The 25,188-nt window shown below is 43.3% G+C and overlaps 1 protein-coding gene across 15 annotated transcripts in view; it reads left to right on the forward strand.

The window, feature by feature from the left end:
• SMARCD3 (SWI/SNF related BAF chromatin remodeling complex subunit D3) overlaps positions 1-25,188 on the forward strand; it is a 110,153-nt gene that overhangs the window by 31,175 nt on the left and 53,790 nt on the right. For 9 of the 15 annotated variants that reach the window (XM_075420080.1, XM_075420081.1, XM_075420079.1 and 6 more), the window contains 2 exons: positions 20,743-20,960; positions 24,146-24,188. In XM_075420080.1, coding sequence (XP_075276195.1) covers positions 20,743-20,960; positions 24,146-24,188 — 261 coding nt within the window. Of the gene's footprint in view, positions 1-7,821; positions 8,115-9,206; positions 9,374-9,482; positions 9,557-20,742; positions 20,961-24,145; positions 24,189-25,188 lie in introns of those variants that run through there. The other 6 variants (XM_009938437.2, XM_075420089.1, XM_075420092.1 and 3 more) reach the window with 3 other exon arrangements.

The raw sequence follows: 25,188 nt of genomic DNA on the forward strand, positions 1-25,188 counted from the left end.
TTACGTGCCTTGTCATTTAGATATGCTTTTTTTTCTGGGAGAATATGCAGTGTGTTACTGTGCACACTTAACAGCTTCATGACCCCATTGCCAGGTGCAGTTTGTTGCTCTGAGCTGTAATCTGCCAGCCTGCTGTGCCTATGCTATGGTGAGAGATACAAGGAGACAAACCACTGTATTGTGCTGGAACCAGGTATTTTCCACTTTTGCAATACTCAGTTGCTCAGAAAGAGCCTCAATTGAAAGACTATTGTCCAGCTGAAGCCTGAGTACTGTAATCGTGTCTCTGTGTCATGAGTTGCTGTGCCTGGCATTTCGTTATTCCTGTGATTTCGTATATGTATTTATGTACTAGGTGAATGGAAGGCTGAAAAGATCAGAAAACCATTTTACCTGCTGCTACAGATACAGCACAGTTCTTTCACCTCAGGATTTATCTTCCACCACCTGCTTGAGTTTTTCCAGCCTAAATGTTGTGTCTAACGTTTTAGGCCCATTTGATTTGTTATCCTCTGTCCTGACTGGCTGTGAAACTTCCCCAAAATCTTCTAATTTGAGGATTTACTCTACATGTCTTCTACTTCCCTCTTTTAGATCTTTGAAGATGGTAAAACAATCTGGATATAACAACCATCCTTGGTGTCCTTAGTAGCCACTTCCCTTCCACTTGTTTTTATCATTTGTTTATAACCTTTAGTTTATAACCTTTCAGTAATTTTTATTTTTCCTGGCAATTACATACAAATTATGTTCATGTTAAGAATTTCAGGCATATAGTGTTTTACCACATTGCATTTAAGTTACATTTGCCATTTCCCTCTGGCTGCCATTTTCCAAAGTCATTGATGCATGCTGTAATTATGTACTGTCTGAGATTAGCTTTGACTTTTTTTCTGGGGTAATATGTTTGTAATTGTTGTAATTATTCTGCCAAATAAAATAATTTAAAAAGACACTTGGGTGTGTCCGGCAATGCAGTTTTTTATGATCATCACCAGTATTACTTACTGCTCACAGTTCCATTTTGCTCTAAGTCTGATGTGGTCTTATTCACCTATTAATTGTTCTACTAGTTTATTTTAAATGGGAAGTGGATTTATTAGACAGTGTATGCCAAGATTGTTCTGTTTTCCTTCTTTGGTTATGTGCTTTCTCCAGTCTCCTAGGGTTTTCTCAGACCATTTCTCAGTTCTTATGTAGCTATGCGTATTAATATATCCTTCAGTCAGAGTTTACTTATTATTGATTTGCTTAAACTAATAGAAATTTTCAAATTATTTTCAGTGAGAACAGGATATAATTACTAGCATTATTAATATTAATGAAAATCAGCTTAAAATAATATTTTTCCTGATAAAGAAACAGGAAATCCTGTTGGTTTTCCTATAGTACAGAAGGGCAAGAATACTCTAGGGAGTTGCATTAGTCTGATCCTAAGTCCATGCTAGGCTCAAGAATGATTTTTGAAAAGAAAAAACAACTGAGCATGAGGCGGACGTAGATGGTAGATGGGATAAAAAAGCAGCATAAGCTTAATAACCTACTATCTTTATCAGATAGCTAATTTTCTACACAAAGGAAACAGTGTAGTCTATTTATCTAGACTTCAGTAACGCCTTTGATACAGTGCTATCTGAAAATTTAGTTGGGACTCAGAAGACAGAAAATAGAAGAACTGCAAGATAGGTAAGGAGCTCAGTAAAGACACAAAAGACATTGCAGTTTCTTCAGTATTTGCCTTAGGATTGATGTTATTTAATACTTTCAGGAATGCCCATGGCACAGAAGTAGGAAGCATAGTAATTAAATTTGTTGATGATGCAAAATAAACAAGTGTCTTTGAAGCAGAAGAGAGTAAGTTGTATGGAAAGAACTGGATGATTCTAAAGACTACACAAATAGAAAACAGATGATATCTGATGACAATATAGCGCGTAGTCATGCACTTAGGGACTTGTAACAGGAATCAGCACTGTAAGCTGGAGGCTTATCTAATGGCAGTGATGAAGAGGGAGAAACAGCCCAGTACACTAGTCTACTTCCAGAGGAATATGGGGTTATCACTGTCATAATTTTGTGGAAGGCAGTTGTGAACGTAGCAAAGTTTGGTAGAGATTTCTGCTGGTGAGAGAAGTATTGTGTCCGTCTCCAGAGTACGTGGCCTTCTGGAGACTATAGGTACAGTTCTGTTTGCCCTTGTTTTAGACATTAACTGGGACTGACATGGGAAAGGTTGATGCAATGATGAGAAATGGTCATTCAGTTTTAAGAGACCAAATAACAGTTTCACTTGTTTAGTCTGACAAAAGGAGGAGTGAGTGTGTGTATGACTGCTATTTATAAATGCTTCAAAGCATAAATGTTAGACACAACGAAGAACCATTAAGAACCATAAAGGGCAATGGTGGTAAAAGAATAAATAGGATATAAGCCAGATATACTAAAAGAATATCAATCATTCAAAGAAATAATTTTTTAGTGGCTGTCTCATAAGAATACCAAAGTTTAAAGTGCTATGCAATAAATTTACGCTTGAAAGGGTCACATATGTCATGGTTGCTATTGATTATACAACAGTGGACTTGATGACCCAGCAGTTCCCCCACCTGTGGTCTGTCCATTAGCGATAGCAGGTGAATCTTTTATGATGTCCTTACCAAACACATCCCAAAGCCATCGTTCGAAGATACTTACACTTCTTAGACTAGGGGCAGTAGATTTGGGGGTAGTTGTTGATAGGTCTTTTTCTCTGTTCCCCCAGGATTCCCACCAAGAGTTCCTCTATTTCCTTCACTTTTGAAAAACAGAAATCCATACTCCCAACACAATCTCCTATATTCTCTATTCTTTTTCCAGGACCAAAGTCTTCCTACTAACATACTTTGCAGCTCTGCTTTGGCCTTTGGCTAGAAAATAAAAGTAGTATTGTGGACTGCTGCCTGTAGCACTCTGCTGCTTTGCTAAGAAGATGTAAGAAGCCATGCACAGGTGTCACTGCACAAGGTATGGAAAGTCAGTTTGGTGAGGATGGAAAAGTGGAGGCAGAGGCATAGTAGGGCTAGACAGCTTACTATGAGGTAACGTAGAATTGTGCAGAGTTGGGTAAACTACAAGTGTGGTTGATATCATGATAATACTTATTATTTTGCATCCTATAGAATTACATATCTTTTTTTCCATCTTCTGGCATCCTTGCTGTTGCTTTTGATTGCTTTTAAAATAATCAGGAGGTAAGTTTGTGATTATCTCTCTGCCTCTGCAGAATGATGTTTGGAACCTCTGGAGACGGACACAAATGCTTTTCTTTGCCTTCTTTTATTCTTTTTTTACCTTTATGTCTAATATTCTTTCTTTCTTTATACGTGCTACCAATTGCTTATGGTATTTCTTCATTACAGATAGATTTTAAAAACAGTTAGTGGAAAGGCCTAGCATAAAAAGGTAGGTCTATGAGACAGTGCTGCAAGATGGTAGTGGAAGATATGTGAGTCAAGGAGAGAGCAAAATCCACAGTATAAAAGCTATATGATACTTGGGAAGTCTCAAAGGATAACTAGCAGCAACCTGTGTATACAGATTCCTTATTCTTACATTGTTGTAGCAATCAGATGTGTATTTTTGCCAAAATAAAAACTTTAAGGGACCCTTTTTGATCGGCTTAAACTTGTTTGCATCGGATATGTGGCATCTGTCAGGGGAAACCACTCTGTGTAGAAAAAAGCCTTATCTTTGTCTTACGAAATTCCATACGGTTTCCGCAGAGAAGTAAGGCAAAAGGAACCTCTGGGAATCAGCTAGTCCCTTGTCCTGCCCCAAGTCAGAATCTACACTGCATACATCACTCTGGATAGATGGTTGTCTATACTGTTCTTGAAAGACCTTCGGTGATGGAGTTTCCCATCCTTGCTGGACAAACCATCCCAGAACATCTGTACTTTTACTGCTGTACTCTTCCTTAATATCTAACGTAAATCTTCTGGGAGAAATTTCAATCCATTATTTCTTGTACTGTGTGTACAGGAAGCAGCTCTTCCTTGTATTTGCAGCAGCCTTTTGGATATCTGAAGACTGTTATTTTCTCTTTCTCTTTTTGGGCTTTACAGTTCTTGTCACACTTACTGTTCTCCCCTGAACCATTTTGATTTCTCCCACACACATTTTCTCTGATGCACAGAGCCTCAACCTGCAACGGACAGTGTGGTTAAGATATTAACAATTCGTACCACAACAGAAGAACTACTTTTGAAGGGTTCCTCAGCAATACTGGTAAAATTTAATTTTGCAGTCTCAGGGAAATGTTGAGCTGGAACTGCTTGTGCCCTGGAGAAGACAAGGGATGGGGAAGAAGCAGAGACAAAATGTGGAGGAGAAAAAGAAGAGTCTACAGTGTCATTGTCACTGCTTACGTTGCTACCAAGGGGATGAGAGAAGTGGGGCTGCATTCAATTACTGCTCTTCTGGGGTTTTTTTTTGCCTGCTTACTTGAACTCACATTCAGTTTATGATCTATTACATCCCCAGATATTTTTTTTCTTGTAAAAATACTCTTCAGCCAGTTGTTCTCCATCTTCTATTATATAATTGTTGATTTTTTAATATAATTGTTGATGTGGAACCTCACACTATTTCTGATTAAATTACATCCTGTTTTTTCAAACCACATCTCCGGCTTCTCAGGATTTGAATTTTAAGCACCTCTCCTAGCATACCTGTAATCCTTCCAAACCATATGTTGCTAGGAAATTTAATAGCATGTTCTCTAGTTCATTATCCATATTGTTAATGAGAATATCGAATAATTGTGAACTCAGGAACAAGCAGTCATTTCTTTAGAATAAGCATAGCCTCAATCTTGGGATGTTTTCTGTCTGTTTTTCCGTAAGTTTACTATGCTGTATTGCATCTATTCCAAAACTGTTGAGAATATTTTAAGTTTTGGTGAACAGAGCACTGCTGACTTACGTGAAAATTGGCAACCAGCACCTCCATGTATTTCTTTAATTAGCTGCAGATCAAAACATTGAAAACAGCTGCAAACCTATCTCCCAAAAGCAACAACTTCATTTGTATCTTTTCTAACCTGACCATCTTAGTTTAAAAATCTTAGAAGCTTGACTAATAGCACAGAAGTAAAACGAAAACACACAAACTTGTGGGAGAAAAGGTGGCCTCTCAGAGCCCCAAGAGGTAAGGAGGAAGAACGTCAGCCTTTGCTTGATATAAGATGGGCTAGGAATATAGCATAAAGTGAGCTTGAAGTGAGCAGTGTAGGCATGAAACGAGGCACCAGTGTGTGCTCAGCCTCCAAGAACTAGTAAAGGAACACAAGTATTGTACAGTGAGTCCCATGCTGCTGACATCTTCTAGACCAGAAATAGGTGGGAGCTGCCAGGATACCTGTAGCAGTTGGGGAAGACTTGGGTTGAACCAGGCACTTTTTGAAAGAACACAGACACTTATTTCTACACTTTAATGAGAAAACATATAGGGAAAACAGAAAAAGAAGCAATTTAAAACAAAATGATATATTTTTCCTCTTCATTTGGCAGAAGCCATTCTTGCACTGTAACTGTCACCCTTTTGTGCAAATGCATTGCACACCAGTTTTCCTTGACAGTATTGTGGTGAGTGGAAGAATCACAGAAAATAGGTTTCAGTCTCAACTAGGTGATGTTGGGCAAGTCACTTGCATCCATTTGTACCTTATTTTCCATTTGCAAAACAAAAGAACTACTTATTTCTTTTCTGAAATAGAGAATTACAATCATACTAAGTAAGAGCCGAGTTTTATTATTACATGATTCTTTTTTTTTTTTTTTTTTTTACTTATTCAGTCTATGGCTACAGTGCATCTGCCATTCCTTAATTTTCAAGTGGCTGACCTTGTAATTTGATGTTCTTTTGAGGAAAACTCTTTATATAATGCCTGCTAAGAATACCCAGAGAGAATACAATACATATTGTAGAGTATTAAATGGAAATTCAGTAACACTTCATAATGCATCCTCCTGCTCCAGAATGTAACAAAGCAGCCAGCTATTGATGGAGATGGGAGCAACTGTAGCTTATTACTTTATCTATAACTGATTAGAAAAATAAAGACGCCTAAAGCCCGCAGCCATAATGCACACCTTCCCGACTGTACAGTGCTGACAGTGATGCATGCGCGGGGCCCGGCGCGGCGGCACCGCATGGCTGGCGCGGCGATGGGGCGAAGCGCCAGCTGTGCGGCGAGCGCGGGGCTCTGCGCCGGTAGCCGTGTTCTCGGTCACCGACAAGTGAATTTGCTACCGCGGGAATCGCAGAACGCCTGCCAAGTGCCCGATTCCGCTTTGTCTTCCACCTCCAGCGCGGCAAGCCCAGCGTCAGCGGCGCCCGGCCAGGAACGTCTCCCGGCCAGGAACGTCTCCCGGCGGGCGGCGGCGAGCCCCGCGGCCCGGCCGGGCTCTGCCCGCGGCACCGAGCTCCATCCCCGGCGGGGGCGCGGCCGGGCGGAGCCGCCCTCCGGCCCGAGCACCCCCCCTGCCTGCCCCCCCCCGCCATACTGGCCGGCCCTGCGAGCGCCGCACCCCTCCCTGCACACCGGCCTCCGCCGGGCGGGGTCAGTCCCGCTCTGCGGCGCGCCGGCTTGGCGGTGGCGGCGTCGTCCCCCGGGCGCGGCGCGGAAGGGGTTAAGGTCGCTCCCGCCCGCGCGTCCGGCCGTCCCCGCCCGCGCGTCCCCCGCTAGGCCACGGCTGACCTTCACGGGAGCCGCGCCGGGCATGCGCGCCGCCGCGCTCGGGGCCCGCGGGGACCTGCGGGCGGCCGGGCTCGGCCGCCTTCGGTTCGGTTCCGTTCGGTTCGGCTCGGCGCGGCTCGGCCCGGCCCGGGGCGTGCGGCACGGCCCTCCGCCTGCCCGCCAGCGGCGCGCCCGGGACCGCGGCTGGCGCACGCCCTGCCCGTGCCGGGCGCGCCGTTGCCATTCGGTGCCGATGGTGCTGGCGGTGGAGCGCGGGGGGACGCGAGGGGGGACTGCGCGCCGCGCCGCAGCCTGGAGCCGCGCCCCGCCGCCGGCGGCCTATTCCCGCTCGCAGTGCGGGCAGCCCTCCCGTGCGCGGGAGCGCAGGGCCTGAGGCGCAGCGTGCTCCGCGGGCCGGGCGGCGCCGGCGGTCGGAGGCTGTCACGGCTGCTGGCGGCCGTTTGCCTGGAGCCTGCTGCAGCGAGCTGCTGTGGGCTTGCGCCTGGCGCCAGCTCCTCGTTCGAGCCGTTTCGTGCAGTGAGGGTGGTTGCACGGTTCGCCGTAGAGACTGGGAACAGCAACCTCACTGCAGGAAAAGCTGGTGTTTCTCTGGCAAGCGCGGGAGCCGTCTCTGAAAAAAGCGCATTTTGTCTTGCCAGCAGCAAGGGATAGGGCGCACAAGATGGGAGCCAACATTTCTGTGTGCATTGGGAATCTAAAAAAAAATTGCAGATGCAGGCTCGGTGCCACCTAGCCAGGAATACTGACACATACAATCACAGAATCATTTAGGTTGGAAAAGACCCTTAAAATGGAGTCCAGCTGTTAACCTGACATTACCAAGACCACCAGACATGTAGCAGTTTGGTTCCAGATTACGCATTCCTTTAGTTCAAGTCAGCTAGAACCTCAGGAATAGTTTAGGCACTGAATAAGGCCACACTGATTTGCTTGACGTACTCCTTGAGGGACTGAGAGGGGGAGGGAGAACTAATAGCAATGTCCACCTTCCTGACATTTCTGTGATTCCTATAGCTGTTGCCACATGGTAGTGCTTGGATTGGGGTCACCCTAAAAATCAGTGGAACTTGTTGCCTTCATTCCCATGTGCAAAAGGCCATATGATCGTCATGGCTTGCTCTTCACTGTTGGCTAATGCAGTATCTCTTCTCTGCTTGTTTTTATTACTGGTTGAAAGCAGGAATTTATTTATTCGTTTCAGATCTGATTCTCTTCTGTTTGCAGTCTTGCCAGAAAATTCACAGCCCCTAGACAAGAATTTCAAGCAGAGGAATAGAATAAACCAGTCTCGTAACCTGGCAACATCTCGTCTGTTGCAGTGTTAGGCAGACTGGGAAACATCAGCCCCTTGCAAGCCACAGACAAGGAGCTGTCGGTAAGCAGATCGGTGCCTCAGGCCACCGCTGCCTGCTCTGCCATTATGGAGGAGCCAGCGCTGCTGCTCACAGAATGGCTGCCGTGCTGCCAGCGTTTGGTGCTGCACTAGCCGGTGTCTGTTCAGGGCTGCTGCAGCAGCAAGTGGTAGTGGAGGCAGCGGTCTGCCACATTCTGCCCTCTTCCCCTGGGTGGTGGATGGGCTCTGTGTTCTCAGCAGTGTCCTGGGATGACACGCGTTGTTGCGGAGGGCTTTGTGTGATAAGCAGCAAGCTGCTGATGTCTCATGGCAGCTGTGGCGTTAATAATTTGTCTGTGTCTGTCAATCACCTAGGGTCTCTAATGGATCCGTCACAGTGGTACCAAAGCATCCTGAGGGCGGTCACTGCGAGAGAGGCTGTGGGTGGCTGGGAGCATGGAAGCAAGTCAGGCGTTGTATGTCGCCATGCTGCCCCCCGCCCCCTTCCTCCCGCTGTTCTCACACTCTTTCTTTCCCCTCGCTCTCACACACTGTCCCTCCCTGTTCCCAGCTTTCTGCCTCCTGCTGTTTCTCTCTCTTGTCCAAAGGGGTTAGTTCTCAGTCTCACATGCTGGAAATGCTGCCAGTGAATGTTTCTGTGTGCTGCCTGCCAGGTCCCTGGGGAAAAGGCCTGGAAATGCAGTGCAGGAGGAGCAGTGGGAGCAAGGGAAAACCATTGTTTCTCACTGCTCGCCTGCTGCATTTTCTAATGGGAAAACGCTCTCTGTGAGGTATTGAGTTTTATGTCACTGCTGAAGTTGCCCCCTCCCCCTTCCCCCTTGCCCCAGAATTTACCATCCCCCGGTGCAGAGGAGGAGAGGTTGCAGCACTGCTACAAAAAAGCTGAGATATGTTTTCAATTTACCTCCTGCTTATCTCTGCTGTTTGGACAGAGAGGTTTAAAAAGCTGGATTTTCTGTCCCTGTAGAGTAAACACACAGAACCCGGCAGCACAAACTATTTCTGGCTTATCAGTGGAGGAATGCAGCAGCTGAGGCTTAGCGCAAGTGGGCCGTCAGGAAGGCCCTGAAGGGGCCCCCTCCCCACTCCGCGCTATTAGAAGTGTGAGAGCCCAGCAGGACTCAGAGGGGAGAGTTGGAGAAAAAGGCAGAAAAGGGAAAGAAAGAGGAAGAGAGAGAGTGAGAGAGGCTGAGCAGACCCTGATGGCTACAGATGAAGTTACAGGAGGGGCTCGCAAAGCTACGAAAAGCAAACTTTTTGAGTTTCTGGTCCATGGGGTGGTGAGTCGGGAAAGTTAGTGAGCTGGCTGGCTCTGAATAGAGGGATGAGTGGAAACTGGAGGCTCTGTGCTGGGCTGGATCGGCTCCTGCAGTGTGCTCCTGGGGCGCTGGTAACTGCCTTGCCAGGAGAGCACTGGGGTCTGTAAAGCCCCCAGAATATGCACTGATTCATTGATAATATAGGTTTGTGTCTGGGGGGATGTGTGCTGTGATTTTTGCTTTGATTCTCCATGAATGGTGAATAGTGTGCTTTTGAGCCTGATCATGGTGCAGAATCTGCACTGGATCTGACCCAAATGGGCTTGTAGGACACTTTGTTCTGTAATCAAACTTGTGTTTTGAAAAACAATTCTGATGAAAGCCTGATGAAACCTTGTGGTACTGCCTCTGGTTCTTGTCTCCAGTCTTGGCTCTTATGTATCCTCTGGCTACTTAACAGGTGACTTTGAGGGGCTTGAAGAGATTAGCTCTGCAGATCTGTAACAATCTATGGGAACTCACCCACGAGAGAATTTCAGGGTGCTGTGCATAATTAAAGGAATCCTTCAGGTCTTTAATAGTTTTCCAGCTTTTGTTTAAGAATCAGGTCTTTGATCTCCATTTAAGGGGAAATGCTAACCCTGTTTTGCTGCCATTGGAAATGATGTTCTTTAAGTGACTCTGTAGTGATTGAGAGCAGTCGCCATTTATAACATTTGGGTTTCTTGTATTGATATACATTTTACAAAAATAAGACTTTTAAAGAGCCCCAAGGAATGCAGATATTGCGTGGATACTGATAGTCCCAAGTGTATTCTATTTTGAGGATTTTGGCACCTCCTGTGACACCTTTTTGAAGACATCAGGTGGGGGTTCTTACGCAAAGATCCTAGAAATCTGTGGAGCTTGTGGCAGGCTCTGATGTTGTCTCCGTAATTTAGGCTTACTCCAGATGTGTAGGATCTAGCATGTGTCCTGCATATCCTGGATATGGAGGCACTTGCAAGGCGGAGGACTTTTAGGTGGTGGTCTGTGTTTGTGGGAACAGTGAACAGGTGATGTGGTGGCAGTGTACAGCAGCAGTCTGTTGCGAGATTGGTGGATGTACAGTTATGACTGAAGAGCAGGTGTGCAGGTCTGTAGCAGTGGTTTTGTTGTGGACATGTAGATTTGTTAAGGTAGTCTGGCTCAGGATGGCTATAGCTGAGCAGAACCATAGGCAAGTTGGGAGGAGTGGCATATGGGATATGTTTGCCTTTTCCAAGGTTTCTGTTGGCATTTGCACATCAACGGTCTTCCTTTAGTATCAAGAAGAGTGGCAAAAATAGTTATGTGATTTAGCTTCTTCCACATCTACGTGGACTTCATGTGAAAGCAGCATGCTAGTCTCTTAAGCATGGGAATTTTAAATTTATAGCAAAATGAATATAGCTGAACTCGTTTCCATTACTTATTTGGATGCTAGAAAAGTCTGCCTTTTCTGCCCTGGGAGTTTTGCCACTAGTGACATCTTACTTGAATGTCTGTGTTTGCCTGGAATATCTGTATTGGTTTGTCATCTTCCTGCTACTTGTTAGTGAGGCTGGGGCTTCTTGCCGGTTTTTGTGTTGCCTGAACACCTCATGTGTGACCGTCTCCTTTGCTCCATGATGTTCTCTTTTAGTTCTGCTTTTGCTTCCTTGTTTGTTCTTTCCTTTAGTTTTTCCTCATCTCAGGTTCATTTTGATCAAAACACAGGTTGAGGTAGTCAGTCTTGAATTACTTAAAAAGATAAAAGTTATAACTTCATTTTATTTCCTCAAGTCCTGTATCTTACCAAATAAGAGAACGTGCCATCGCAGCCATTACCTTGAGTTTACATATTGCTGGCTATTGAGTTTTGTTACCGTTCACAGTGTGTCAGCATTTGAATTAATTCCTCGAAAAATCAAGTTACATGGTAAACTTTACTGGAGTTCCTTGAGGTCAATTTCTGCGCTAGTTTCAGGGAAAAATCTCCTCTTCAAATCACTAACTTTTTATTTTATCTATGATAAAGGTATTTGATTTGGTTCTTGCAGGCTTCCCCCCGACCCCCCAAGAAAAAATAGGGGGGGGGGAGAGGTAAATAGAGGTAGAATGTTGTGAGAAATTTTTTTGCTAAGTGAACACTTAAATGAACAGGATAATTCTGCAGTATTTCCTAAGGGAAGTTAGCTTTTGGATTCACTTATCTTTGTAGAAACATACGTTCCTTTGCTAAGGTCACTTCGCCCTTTGCTCTTGTGCACTCGATCTTGCCTTTGTTCTTTTCCATATTTCCAGCTTAGAAAATGTCTTCTTCCGTGTTTGTCCCAGTGGAATAGGATTCTTCTGAAAGGTGAAATCTCTTAATGGTTAAAAATCTCAAGTGTCATACTTCATTCTCGTCCTGCTTGAGTTCTTGACATTTGGTTACACCTCTGGTTAGCAGTTCTGCTTTTAAAAAGGTTAGACTTCTTTCGATTATTTATTTTTATTATTCTTTTACTCCTGTTCTCTTTCATCAGGGTCTTGCACATTATTTTTGTCGAAAGAGAGAATTTTTTCCCCCCCCAAAGGCTTCATCCTTTACTTTGTCCTTTTTTTTGTTCCTCTCTGCTCCATTTCTGGCACTTTTATGGATAAATATGTCTTTAATCACCCCATTTATGTTGGTTTGTCTCTTTATTTATGCATTTTCTACTGTCCGGTAGTACATTTCAGGCTGTCTTTATGACATCTCCCTCATTCGTTTTCTCAATTTCTTCTACCCTTTAGACCCTATCATAAGCTTTCCAGCTGGCTGGATCCCTTGAATGGATGTTACCTTTGTCTTCTCTGCCATTTCTGTCATCTCTTTTTTTTTTTCCTTTTTCTTACTCAAACAGATGTCTTCACATATGGCCTTGAGAAGGTCCATGGTGCAGATCTTGTCAAAGCTCCTGTCCAGACATCTGTCCTTTGTGACTCAATTGCAGCAATCTTCTCCCCTTTGGTGTCTTGTACTGTCGACCTTGCCTGTGTCATCTTCACACAAGAAGCTGCTAAGAGGTTCATTTTCTTGTCCTGTTGTTCTGACCTTTTTAATCTGCTTCTGTGTCCTTTTTGTGTTCCCGCTTTATCTTCCTTCCAAAACCAATCATCTTCTTGCCTTTTATACACAAAACGCAACTATAAAGGTCTATGTCCTTTTCTTAACTATCAAGTCATGTCTGTATTTACAACATACTTGCTGTCAGTTCAAATCACCTTCTTTTTCCCATAGTTATCCTCTTCTTTGTCCTCTGTGCTGTACTTAGGAAGCTCTTCCTGTTAATATAAGTCCTTATCCATATTTATTTTCTGCTAATATGTGTTTTGTCATAGTTCCTGCTAATCTCTACAGTTTAATATTAATTACAAATCAAGGCTGCTAATTTATATAAACCTATGTATCCTGTGTGTCGCTTAACGTGACTCCTTTGCTTATCCTCAGTCTTCTTTTTGTGTGGTTATCTGCCTCTCAAATCTGGTCATAGAATTTTATGGTAAGTACAGAAACTGTGTTATATGAAACAGCATTTAGTACAGTGACAGAAGGGTCTCAGAGCATGCCATCACGTAGACTAATATTTAATATAGTGATAAGCAACTTGTTGCCAGTGTTGAAACAGACAAAAAGACAGGTCTGGTGCCCCAAAGGTGTGTAATGAGTGTCTAACAGACTTATCAGTGATCTGGAAAAGGGGATCAGCAGTGAATTTCATAAACAAATTTTGCATTTCCTCATACATTGCTGGGTTTTAAGTGAACTGTAACCATTCAGGAGGAAGGCTTGTATGTCACTGTGAGCTGCTTAGTGTGTGGCAGCAGCCACTGCTAGTAACAAAGCAAGTAGACTGTTAGCCTTATTAAGAAATGGGACAGAGAATAATACAGAAGCGGTTGTAGATCCGTGGTGTATACTTAGAGAATGTTTATCTGATTTTGGTCATCTGCGTGACCTAACAAGCAAAAAGAGGGGTAACTCGGAGGGCAGTAGTAGTGGGAGGCCTGTAAAGACTTAATCAATAAGAGAATGGTATTTTAAAATTTATTTATAGTATCTAATGATGGAGACTGATTAGGAAAGTTGTGAAATAGCTGTCACGGGATGCTCTTGGGCATTGGTTAAAGAAATAAACATCTGTCAAAGATGGTGGAGGTACTGGTGATACTTCTTTAAGACGAGGAAGGACTGGATGACCTCAGTGACTCATATTTCAGTATATTATAAAAATTATATTTGTTTTATTAGAATGGGAAGAACTAAAGGTATTCTCCCCAAATTGAATGGTGATCTAAGTGGATAAAAGTGATTGTTTCTTCCAGCCAGTCATCAGTTTGTAGAGATCACTACTAGAAGTAGCAAAGTGAGAATATTGGGTTTGAAAAAAGTAGAACTTTTCTGATAAAAAATATCCCACTAATTTTTATATTATCGTGGATCTAAATACTGTCTTGTCAGAGCATAAATGAGCTAACACCAGAAAGGCTAGAAAAGAGACTTATGAACTGTCATTTTTGGACAGTTTGTTCCACTCTCCTAGCACAGGGCTGTCTGCGTGGTTTTTTGTGCTAGGACATTGTCAGGGAACAGGTCCTGGAATGGAGTCACTGGTTTGCTGCATATGTATTCCCTGTTTTGTTAAACAAGGAGGTGTTTGGGGTGAGTGTAGGGCAGCATGGAGAAATTGAGGGACCTTACTGCTGTGAAGAAATTTGATTGGGAAGGTACTTGCAAAAGACTGATAGAGTGAAGACATTGTACAGCATTCAACGAAGTAAGCAACCTGCCAGTGGAAACTGAAGATTTCTCCTTTCCTAGCCCTGGAGTAATTGCAGGCTAACGAATACAGAGAAGTTCACACATAATTAAGAAAAGAAAATCATATTACTTCTAGGTAGGGCTTTAATAAAGATCAATGTGATTTTATGCAAGATGGGCTTGTTAAACAAATTTGAGTTGCTCATTGAGAAAACTTGCATTTGCTCATGAATGTAGGTGCACAGATGTAATTGATCTATGAGATGTTTGAATTCCTCTTCTGTTTTTTAAAAAATATATGCTGTAGGAATATGAAAACTGCATGGAAGTACAGGAACAAGGCAGAAACCTAGTGATGCTTCATCCAAATACTCTGTGCTTCGTAGCTCTGGAGCTTTCTGACCCAAAGCTGCCCTCTGTGTGTAGCACCTCTATGTGGATTTCATTTGTGTGGGATAGTCTGCTGATATCTTCCTGAACCCGTACAAACTTTTAACATTTACAGTGTTTTGGGTCAGGAATTTCTGCACCTTATTTTTAATAAAGAAGTACCTGATTCTACGAACTGCTACCTGTTGTCTAATTCTTGTAAGGGAAGAGACAGTGAGCTCTTGATCAGCCTCCTCTGTCTCCACGCTAGTCATGATGTTGCAGAACTCTGTTGTTATCTCTCGCCTCCCAAAGCCATCCTTTTTACAGAGTCAAGAGGCGCATTCTGGTAGTTCTTCACACAAAATGGAAAGGCACAGGAAAAACATCGACCTGTTGGGGCGGGTCAAGAGGAGGCCACAACAATGATCCGTGGGCTGGAACATCTCTGCTGTGAGGAAAGGCTGAGAGAGTTGGGGTTGTTTCAGCCTGGAGAAGAGAAGGCTCCAGGGTGACCTTATTGTGGCCTCTCAGTACCTGAAGGAGCCTGCAGGAGGGCTGGAGAGGGACTTTTGACAAGGGCATGTAGTGACAGGACAAGGGGTAATGGCTTTAAACTAAAAAGAGGGTAGATTTAGATTAAATATAAGAAATAAATTCTTCACCACGAGGGTGGTGAGGCCTTGGCACAGGCTGCCCAGAGAAGCTGTGGCTGCCCCCTCCCTGGCAGTGTTCAAGGCCAGGTTGGACGGGGCTTTGAACAACCTGATCTAGTGGAAGATGTGTCCCTGCTCATGGCAGGGGGGTTGGAACGAGATGATCTTTAAGATCCCTTCCAACCCAGACCATTCTATGATTCTATGATAAAATCCATTCCATACGTTATATCACAGTAGTGGATGTGATCAGATCTGTTAAAACAAGCAAGCTGATGGAACTCAAAGGTGGTATATGGGATTTGTTAGTTTCAGCTCCAAAGACAGTTGAGTGGTTTTTTTTGGTTGCATCCACTTTTTTTGAGGTTTGTTGTCTGATTATTCTGAGCTGTGAATGGACATGCGTGAAATAGAAAGGTGGTCACTGAACTTTGTCTCCAGTTACACTCCGCAGTTCTGTAAATGTGATGTTTTCTAAGTTAAAGATTCTTTGATTGTCATGAACTTTATTTAAAAATGGGTGGAACCTGGAACACATGGACACCGATTCTAGGATGTGAGAGATTTTGGAAAGTGGAGAAAAGTGAATATAGCAGACAAGCAAGAAGAATTGCAATACTGATGTTTCTACTTACTAAACCTCTAAAAGATTCATAGACATTAAAAAGAAGAAAAAGGAACTCATGAGGTAACCTGTAGTTATAGGAGAGGAGAGCTTTTTTTCTTGTACTTCGAAGAGTCCATTTTGAAATGGCATGTTCAGCTGGGAAACCATTTGTGCAGTCAGAAACCTGTTGCCATCGGACAATATCAGTCTAGTCTAAATTTCTTAACTGTTCCAGATACTTCTATTGACCCATTCTTACCTCCAGACAGTATCTGGCATCTCCTCTTGCTTATGTTTATGCCTTATAGAAATCAGTAGCTACTGTAATGTCTTGACACAATATGTTGTCTGGCCAAGGCAGCTTCAATTTTTAGTTAAAACAATATGCTGTTTGTATACTTGGTAATTGTTGTTCCTTTCAAAATCTGTCAGTTTCTCTGTTAATAAGAAGCCCGTGGCTGATCACTGCGTGCCATCAGAGTCCTCTGGTATGGTGCCGAGATGGATAGAGTCCGTGTCTTTCAGAACAGGAAATTGCTGTAGGTGCAGCTCAATGCTATATTGCATTGCAGTGACTCCCCCACTCTCTGTTCAGTCCCTCTCTAAGGCTCTTTTAGGTGTTTTTGCTTTTCTTTTCTTGACACGATCTTTTACCTATCAGTTCTCCGGGTTATTTTCCTCTACCTGGTACGTTCAGACAGGAGCCCTCCTTTTTTCTGCTTCAGCATTTTGGCTACTATGGTGTTGACATCCCTTGAGAAAAAACTCTGCGGTAGAAATACATAGAAAAGCACTACTCCATTCATTTCTGCCATCAGACAGGAGAAGTTAACTTCAAGAATGACAGAGGAAGAAGAAAGAGACAGTTCTCTGATGTGCAGGAGATTCAGGAAGGGAAGAAAGTAGAAAAGCCAGATGTGTGGCTTGGGAAACTGGACAGTGGAAGGTAGCGATAGGGAGGAGTTGTTGGGGAGATGGTATGCTTGCGGCATTGACAGTGTGCTCCGCTTTGGAAAGGTGTAGCCAGGGCTGTGATGAACTGTGTACAGGAATACGGGCAATCGGCAGAATTCTCAGGGACCAGTATGCGTGCATGAAATACTGGTTGTGTGCCTTTCTCTATGTGCTGTACTGTTTGGCCTTGCCCCGCTACTCTGCCAGCAGTTCTACTCTACTCTTTGCCTCATCTTCTCAGAGGTGTGAGAGTGGTCCCTTCAACTGACGACATACTGTGGTCTTCCTTATTTCCTATGGCACAGAGTGGTTTGGCCCTCTGTCCAGTAAAGTTTTGGAAGTAGTGCAGAGTTCAGTACATGTATATGGAATCAATGGAGGAAAAAGGGGATAGATGTATGGAGAAGAGCAGAACTGGGCTGGGTAGGGGGCGTCTGGGGTAGGTGATTTCCCAGGAATGAGAATGTATCGGGGCTGTTTTGCACTGCAGCCCTCACCATGGATGATACTTGTTCAGGACAGATTCCCTCCCTCTGAGTAAGAAGGGAGGGACAGATCCTAAACCCTAGACAAGTGCACCTCCAAAATCTCTTTAAAAAGATGTAATGGTATTGTAATACTCTTTAGTATAAAGACTTTTTTTTTATGTCAGTATTGTGAAAAATTCAGTGTATTGTCTGTTACTGTCTTGTCTTGCACATGTGTTTGAGAGCAAAATAAGCTCATGGACAAGGTAAAGTACTGCTTGTGTGTCCTCCTTTTATAAAAGTTTAGACAGAGAAAGCATTTCTATATCTTGGGAGTCAGGTGGGCTTGCAGCAGGGAGATGTCAGTTGTGTAGCGAGTAATATTTTATCTGTGGGTTATATCGGAGATAGGAACATGAGAAGGGAGGGGAAGGAATGAGGTGGGGCAAGGGGTGAGACTGAATATGCTTTTATTAGAGCTGTCTCCTTATTCTCGGTTTTGTCCTTTCTCTGTGTTTCTGTTTTGATGCTTAACAAGGGGAACTGAAGGAAGTCCAAAGATGACTTGGACTGAGAGTAGATTTGGCTTGCTGACCTTGTTCTCCAGGCCTTAAGGTGTCATTTATAGAAGCAGAAAAGTGGGCCTGCAGCCTGATCCTGGTGGACAGTCTCCAGGGGGGATGAACATGAGATGGCTGTGCCCAGGATCTTGTTGGTTCTGAATGACTGTCAAATGTCCCCAGCTGATTGACAGGCAACAGCAGGCCCAATGGTCTGCTCTTTGCTGGAGGAAGGCCACAATCTGTAGATTGACAGGCAACAGAGAGATCTTAAATAAAAGCTAAAGTGAGAAGCGTTTTCTGGGCCATTTATTTCTGCCAACTCTGCCTGGGTCAGAGGGTGGGAGTGAGTACGTGGGAACAGAGAGATCTGCTCTATTCCAGCAGTTTTCATAGCTGTGCGTTTATGGGAGATGTTTCCAGCTCTGCACAAAGCCTCAGTTTTGTCTGTTGCTGCCTCCTGCTGCTTCTCTGCTCAGTGGCCATACCCACAATCCATTTCCTACATGAATAATTGCTGAATTCACCTGCTTGGCTTCCTGTGCTGGCTTTTCTCCTACCTCAGCCTTCCTTCTCTGTCTGTACCCATTATAGCAATTGGTTCTTCGCTGATCATTCATTCCCCTTCTTTCTTTCCTCAGTTTCCTTCATGCACACAAGTGCAAGGAATATCTAAGACTTGTGATGATGAGGGAAGGCACTGAGCAGGGGCTTTGGGGGCTGCAGTGATTTGAGTAGTTAATTTGGAGATGCAGGTCCAAATTATATTTAGAATTGCGTATTATTATATAATTATAATTATGTGTTCAGAAATTATAAAAGGATGAGATAAAGATGAAATAAGCTAATTTTTAGATTTTTATTTCATTTTATTTATTAACGGTACAAACCCCATTTTCTTCCCCTCCCCAATGGACTGTCTTGCATACCCTCTGAGGTGCATGCACCTCACTCTGAAGACCACTAGTGTACTTCTCCTAAATACTTTCTCAGTCTTTAACTGTTGATAACTCAGAGAGGTTTCTGAGCCAAATAATGTTTTCCATGTCGTTAGCACTTGGAAGGGGATTCCACAGGCTGACTACCCACTGTGTCGCAAACTACCCCCTTTTGGTTGTCTGTGAGCCTGACTCCTCGTAGCCTCCTCTGATGACTGTAGTTTATTATTCTGGAAGGGGCAGTGAACAGTCAATTCCCAGCTGCCCTCTCCAGGCCACTCGTGATTTTGCAGAGCTGTAGCAAATGCCCCCTTAGATTACCTTAGATCACCTCTTTCCAGATGGAAAATCGTAGAATGTTTACTGTTACTTATATGGATGTAGTTCCATATCTTAATCATTTCCGTGCCATTCTCTGTACTTTGTTCAGACCTACTCTACCATTACTGAACTGCAGGAACCAGAACTGCACACAGCATTCAGCATGGGGGCAAACCATGGACAGTGGCACAGTGGTGTTCTCTGTTCCCTTACTTGTCATTTCTTTCGTTTATTGGCTTTTTTTTGACCTCTAGTAAGCAGTGAACTGATTTTTTTTTCCTGGAAGTGCCTGTTTGAACCCCAAGATCTTGCTTCTGCTGGGCAACAGTCAGCTCAGAGCCCATTGTTTTGTATGTGATGATTAGATTGTTTTTTACAGTGTAATTCACTTCAATATGTATTGAAATCCATTTTCATCTTCCTTTTAACTATTCATTCTGTCTCATACAGGCCTTCTGTAGTTCTTTGAAGCTGGCCTTCATCCTTGCCAGCTTGAATAACTTAGTGTTACAGATTTTTTCACTTCCTTGATTTTTCTCTCTCTTTTTTTTTTCTTTTTTTTTTCTTTTTTCTTTTGCTCAGGTTGCTTATGAATATGCTGAAGAACATGAGTCCCAGCAAAACTCTGCATGTGCCTTCCTTGTATTTGCAGAACCAATTACTTTTACCTCATTTCTATCCTTTAACCAATTCTTTATCCTAATGGATGCCATTGCTTCTTAGTTTCCTTAGGAGACTTTGTAGAGGGACTTGACTTTCAAAAGAATTTTGTGCATGATTATTCTTATTCACATGCTTGTTCAAATGCCTGTGGAGTGTGTGTGTATTTATCTGCATTTTCACATATACATAGACATATAATAAGCATCTTGATGGTTCTTAGAATTAAACTAAGCACTTCTTTCTGTTTTAAATTGCATTTTACAGGTGGTAATTCTTTTACTGGTGTTTTTCCTTGACAACTGTAAACTTTTAGAATTGAGTTTACTCTGTGTCTTGTACAACATTAAGCTTGTGATTTGACCCAAAGTGTCTCTCCAGACCATGCTGAAGTCAACATAAATGTCAGGACTTTAGAATGCCTACAGGGCCTGCTGACAAACTATCACATTCCCTTTTTTTTTTTTTCTTTCCTTTTTTCACTTCAGAGGTTTGATTAGAGACATGACCTTTTCTTAAAGAGTTCTTGTCACTTTATGAACTTACTCTGCTCTCTGGTGTAGGTGAAGGAGAGGGCTCTTGATGGAAAATGTTTTATCGTAGTGTTTTCGTGGTTCGCCTTTGCTTGTTATGGTGTCCCTACTGATCAAAGCAGCCTGCTAGTCAGTGCAAAGTCTGAAGCATTGTACATGTGAGCTTGCTTGTAGCTTTGATTAGCATGTGAACTGCACCAGTTTAGACTGCGTGTAGTTGACATGTAGCTTTTTCTTCGGTCTGAAGGTAGAGCTTTCTGCTGTAAACTGGCCTGCTTATGTTACTGACCACTGAGCATTTTCCCAAGCCTAGTATTTTTCATCCCTGTTTCCTGTCTGTTTTATCACTGAATTCCTCTTTATGATGTCCAGGAAATACCAGTCCAGAGCTCTTGTGCTCTGTGTTGCTGCTTAGTGCTTATCGGGATGGTCAAAATGGGAAACTTGCTGGAACTGTTGTCTGATTATGTACAAATGTCTTTGCAACTGAAGAATCAGGGACCAAACTGGCTCCTCTTTCTGTTTCATTTCTTCTCTAGCGACCTGGGATGCCATCAGGAGCTCGAATGCCCCATCAGGGGGCTCCCATGGGTCCCCCAGGCCCCCCATATGTTGGAAGCCCCTCAGTGCGACCTGGGATGCCCCAGACCGTGATGGAAACAGCAAGAAAACGCACTGCGCCGCAGCAGGTCCAGCAACAGCAGGTGCAGCAGCAAGTGCAACAGCAGCAGCAAGCTACTCAGAACCGAACTAGGAGGTGAGTGTTCCATAAAGAAAACATAGGAGGACAATTTGAGGAACTAAAACCGATGCCTTTTTAGCAATATGTAAGACCTTTCAGATCGAATGAGACAGAATGGAAGATTTATATATTGTCAGTTTCTCGAAGCAGGAAATACATAGGTAAATTTTACTCTTTAATTTGTTTGTGAATGGTCTTGAACAAACTGACCTTTACTAATGTCTGGTTTTGCAGTTATAATGCTTTTGCCTCACAGGTCTATCAGGGTATAAATCTGGCCGTTGTGTTTAGCCTTTAAAGTTAATGAGAAGTTCTCTTCTAATATAGTACAATTATCATATTATTTGTTATCGGTTCTGTATATTTTCTCTGATTTCTGACTGGCTAACAATGGTTTGTAAATGAGACAAGTGGAAAGAATTTTTGATTAGTCATATGTTATGTATGGTATACTTGTATACATAATACGTGACTCTATTGTACGATGTATACTTGTATTATGGTCACTCAGGAGAGTGGTCATAAAACTTGCAATTGTCACAGGCATTCCTACTTATGAAGTAAAGAGATATGCACAGGAAATAATGTTATAGAATTAGAGGGATTTTTTAAAGGAACTTTCTTTTTAAAATATGCCTGTTTTGTACAGTGCTGAATGCATTCTCTCTTAAATAACAGTTTGCTAATTTCTTTTTGCAACTTAATAGACCTCAGCAGTCTTGAGTTGCAAATGTGAGCCAGTTCCTGATAAATACATAGGGTGCAGTCATCTTGGTGGTCTGCATTTTGCAAGATCATTACAGGTGTGTATATATAGGTTCAGACAGTGTTCTGCTGGTGTCATCGTGTTTAGTTGTAGGTAAAACATGACTCTCTAATCTCAGTACTTCAGGAGCCCTGATCTGTCCAAGTTATATGACTTGGATCAGCAAGCCAGATTTGAGAATGCTTATATCTGGGATGCATCTGGAAAGGACACCAATCCTGAGAGTTTTAATACATGATAATTGAATAAGATTGAATACAGAAGGAATGTATGTGAGTGCAGCATGTGAGCGCAAGAGATGCATGTGCATCACGGAGGCCTTGCCAAAGTGCACATTCCACAGCACCTTCCAGGTGGTACTCCAGGAAACTGCACAAAATAATGCCTAGCCTTCAAAAATACAGGCTAGATATAACCTGAAGAATTGCCACTGATGGATAATTAAGGTAAACTTTAGTCATTAACTAGTTTCCAGGTATCATTAAAGAAGAATATTTTCTAAAAGTTGATGGCCTTACTCATGGAAGAAAGCAGTTCCCCCTCCCCAGTTATTAACTTCATTGCTTCTAGTTTGGAACCCAGCAATAATCTCTACTGTAGTGAGTCTGGCTCACACCATTGCTTCCTAGGTACTCGGGGAAAGTTTCTCTGTTTCTTCTGCCACGCTTTCCTTCCAGATAGTGTGTTGAATGTTTTTCCCTTACTCATTTCCACCTCCCTGTCGTTTTCCATTGAAATTTTTCTGTTTTTTCAGACAAACTTTTCTGGCACCTTGGGTCCAATTCTGGGAGTAGTTGAGTCCTGTGTTTTATGGCACAAGTAGGCCAAGAAGGTGTAGTTGTCCTTTCTTGGCAGGTTTGGTGGAGACAAAAATATCGTTTTTGTAATAGACTCTTGGAGAATGGGTTGAGACCCAAGTTGTTGGGGGTATTTGGTTTGTTTGTTACTTGCTTTTTAATTGCAAGCCTTTGAGGTTGTTGCAGGTGCATGCATATCCCATTTCCCTTTGGGACGATGGAGCTTACTCAGGCATTACTTCCAGATTCTGTGAAGTGTTTCAGTGCAGATTGGATTTTGTGAGCTGTGGAAAGTGTTGGAGGTTCAGTCCATCTAACATTTCAGTCCCATTATTCCTATGCTTTTAAAAAGGGACTTTGTTCACCTACAAAGTTGGGTGTGACTGTGTGGATGAATTTTCTGCCCCCAAGGAAGAATGTAGTTTGCACCTCTGCGCACGAAGAGTTCCTTAGACTTGGCTTTATGGGGATGGGGAAGAATCTAAGAATCTGGTGTTTCAGGCCAGGCTTATTATTAGGAAACGTAGGAAGGGAGTATGCCACATCGATGGGTGTGGAAACAGCTTTTATGTGGATGTGGCTGATGACAGACTTCCTGTATGAAAACAGTAAGGAGGGGCATCCTTGTGACATGGCAGAGAGGCAGCAAGCGGCTCACTTTGTCCTATTTGTCTGTCATAGATGGAGTGATTCGTCTCCTGCGTAAGATAAAGGCCTTGCAAATTATAGTGGTGAAGAATAAGGCCTGAATTCCCTCTTGGCCCTGTTAGAGAAAGCTAGGTGACAGGTTTGGTGGGCACAAAGGGTTCTTAGAATGTGAAGAATTCAAAAGACGATGTGTTTGGCAATCTTCCTGACAGTACCTTTTCTTAGGCACATTTACATTTGTGTGTGTGTACATGGACACAAGTATGTTTTTAAAAGCATAGATACATAAATCTGCTTGTGTATGGGTATGGACACATTATGTATATACACTGCAGCACACATACATCTTCCTAAATGTGCATTCATAAAGATGAACAAATATGGAAATGTAAGCCCACTTACCTTTGTATATCACTCATGCAAATACGTTGCAATAAAATCACTGTATATTTGTAGGGAAGGGTGTGTTTATCTGTGTGTTTTCATACATCATATGAAATACATATGTATGTGTGTTTTCATCAGCACTCAATTTTGGGCATGAATGAATGCATGTCATCTGTTTGAACAAGTTCACATTCTGTTTACGGGCACTCCACCACTTACATGTGCATATGCATAGGTGTACCTATGCACCCTTCCACATGTGCGCACTGTCCTCCTACATGCTTTTTCTGTATCTGTAGACAGTATGTGCACAAGCACTTGCATACATTGCTGCCCCGCACCGTAGAAGATGCTGTGATCAAAGAACTTGCACTCTTCTTTCCAAGATGCATAACAGACAGCCCTGATTTGTTCTTAGCTAACTACCTCCCCAGGCTGCTGAGAGAAGGGGTCCTAGGTCCTGGCATGGGTGAGACCCTTTTGCTGATGCATGCACAGCTGTGCACCAGCATGTGGAGATGTCAGGATAATTTAGCAGGTGGCCTCGTTACTCCTAGATCTGTCACCATGGTAACGTGTTTTTTTCTTTAAAAAATGTACAGTGCCAAGAGGAGGAAGATGGCTGACAAAATTCTCCCTCAGAGGGTGAGTCGCTTTCATTTCCTATTCCCTTCACAATCACTTTAGCATCTTAGTGTAATTAGAGGGATTTTAGAAAATACTTTCACTTTTTGTTTAAAAATGTAATTAAAAAGTAGGTAGGCAGTGGGTGAAAGTCTAGAGAGCAAGGCTGGGGCTGGGGCTGGGGGCTGGGAGTGTGGAGTGCAGCCGGGCCTGTGCCGTCCTCGTGCACTGGGTTAGCCGAGCCAGCACTGCCACTTGCTGGATGGACAGTGGTGCTGGGCTGCGAAGTACACCACTTGATGCTGGGGCCCTCTGCATCTTAAGGATGGTTTTGATCAATTTTTGAGGCTGGCCAAAAGCTGGTTCAGAGCGCAGCTGTGCCTGTGGGAGATGGGCTCATTCTCAGGTCTCTCTGGCCCAGTAGAGCTGCCAGGTTCTAATTTTTGTGGTTGTGTCCTAGTAGGACTGAAGTGAACCCATGTAAACAACAGAGTTCAAGGGGCCTGCGTTGTCTGGAGAGTTATGAATTCTCTTATCGCTGGGGGTATGTCTAGCTTTTAGTGTCTGCCTATGCTTGATCCTCAGTGCTTAAATCTTCTACTTCCTTTTTGAACATTGGAATTTATCTGTGCTCCCCTTCTCTTTCATTATTCCCAGACTTTTCCTTTCCTATGCCCTCTTTAGTACAGTTCCCCAGAAACCTACTTGGTCCCAAAAGGCAAGCTTCCTTAGTCTTCAAAACACACACCTTCATCACATCATAGTCCCAATTTCTTTGGCTTCCGGTGTTTTTTCTGGGCTCAGAATCCCTTTGACAGGTCTTCAAAACACACACCTTCATCACATCATAGTCCCAATTTCTTTGGCTTCTGGTGTTTTTTCTGGGCTCAGAATCCCTTTGACAGGTGTGTAGATCTCCACATCCTTTTCAAGTCTACCTCTCCACTGCTAGTGTAAACCCAAACTTGCTGGCAGCCTCCAGATTCTCTTCTGTGACATTCCACAGGTACCTAGTGTCAGC

This window comes from Opisthocomus hoazin, chromosome 4, assembly GCF_030867145.1.
Source record: "Opisthocomus hoazin isolate bOpiHoa1 chromosome 4, bOpiHoa1.hap1, whole genome shotgun sequence".
Taxonomy (NCBI): Eukaryota; Metazoa; Chordata; class Aves; order Opisthocomiformes; family Opisthocomidae; genus Opisthocomus; species Opisthocomus hoazin.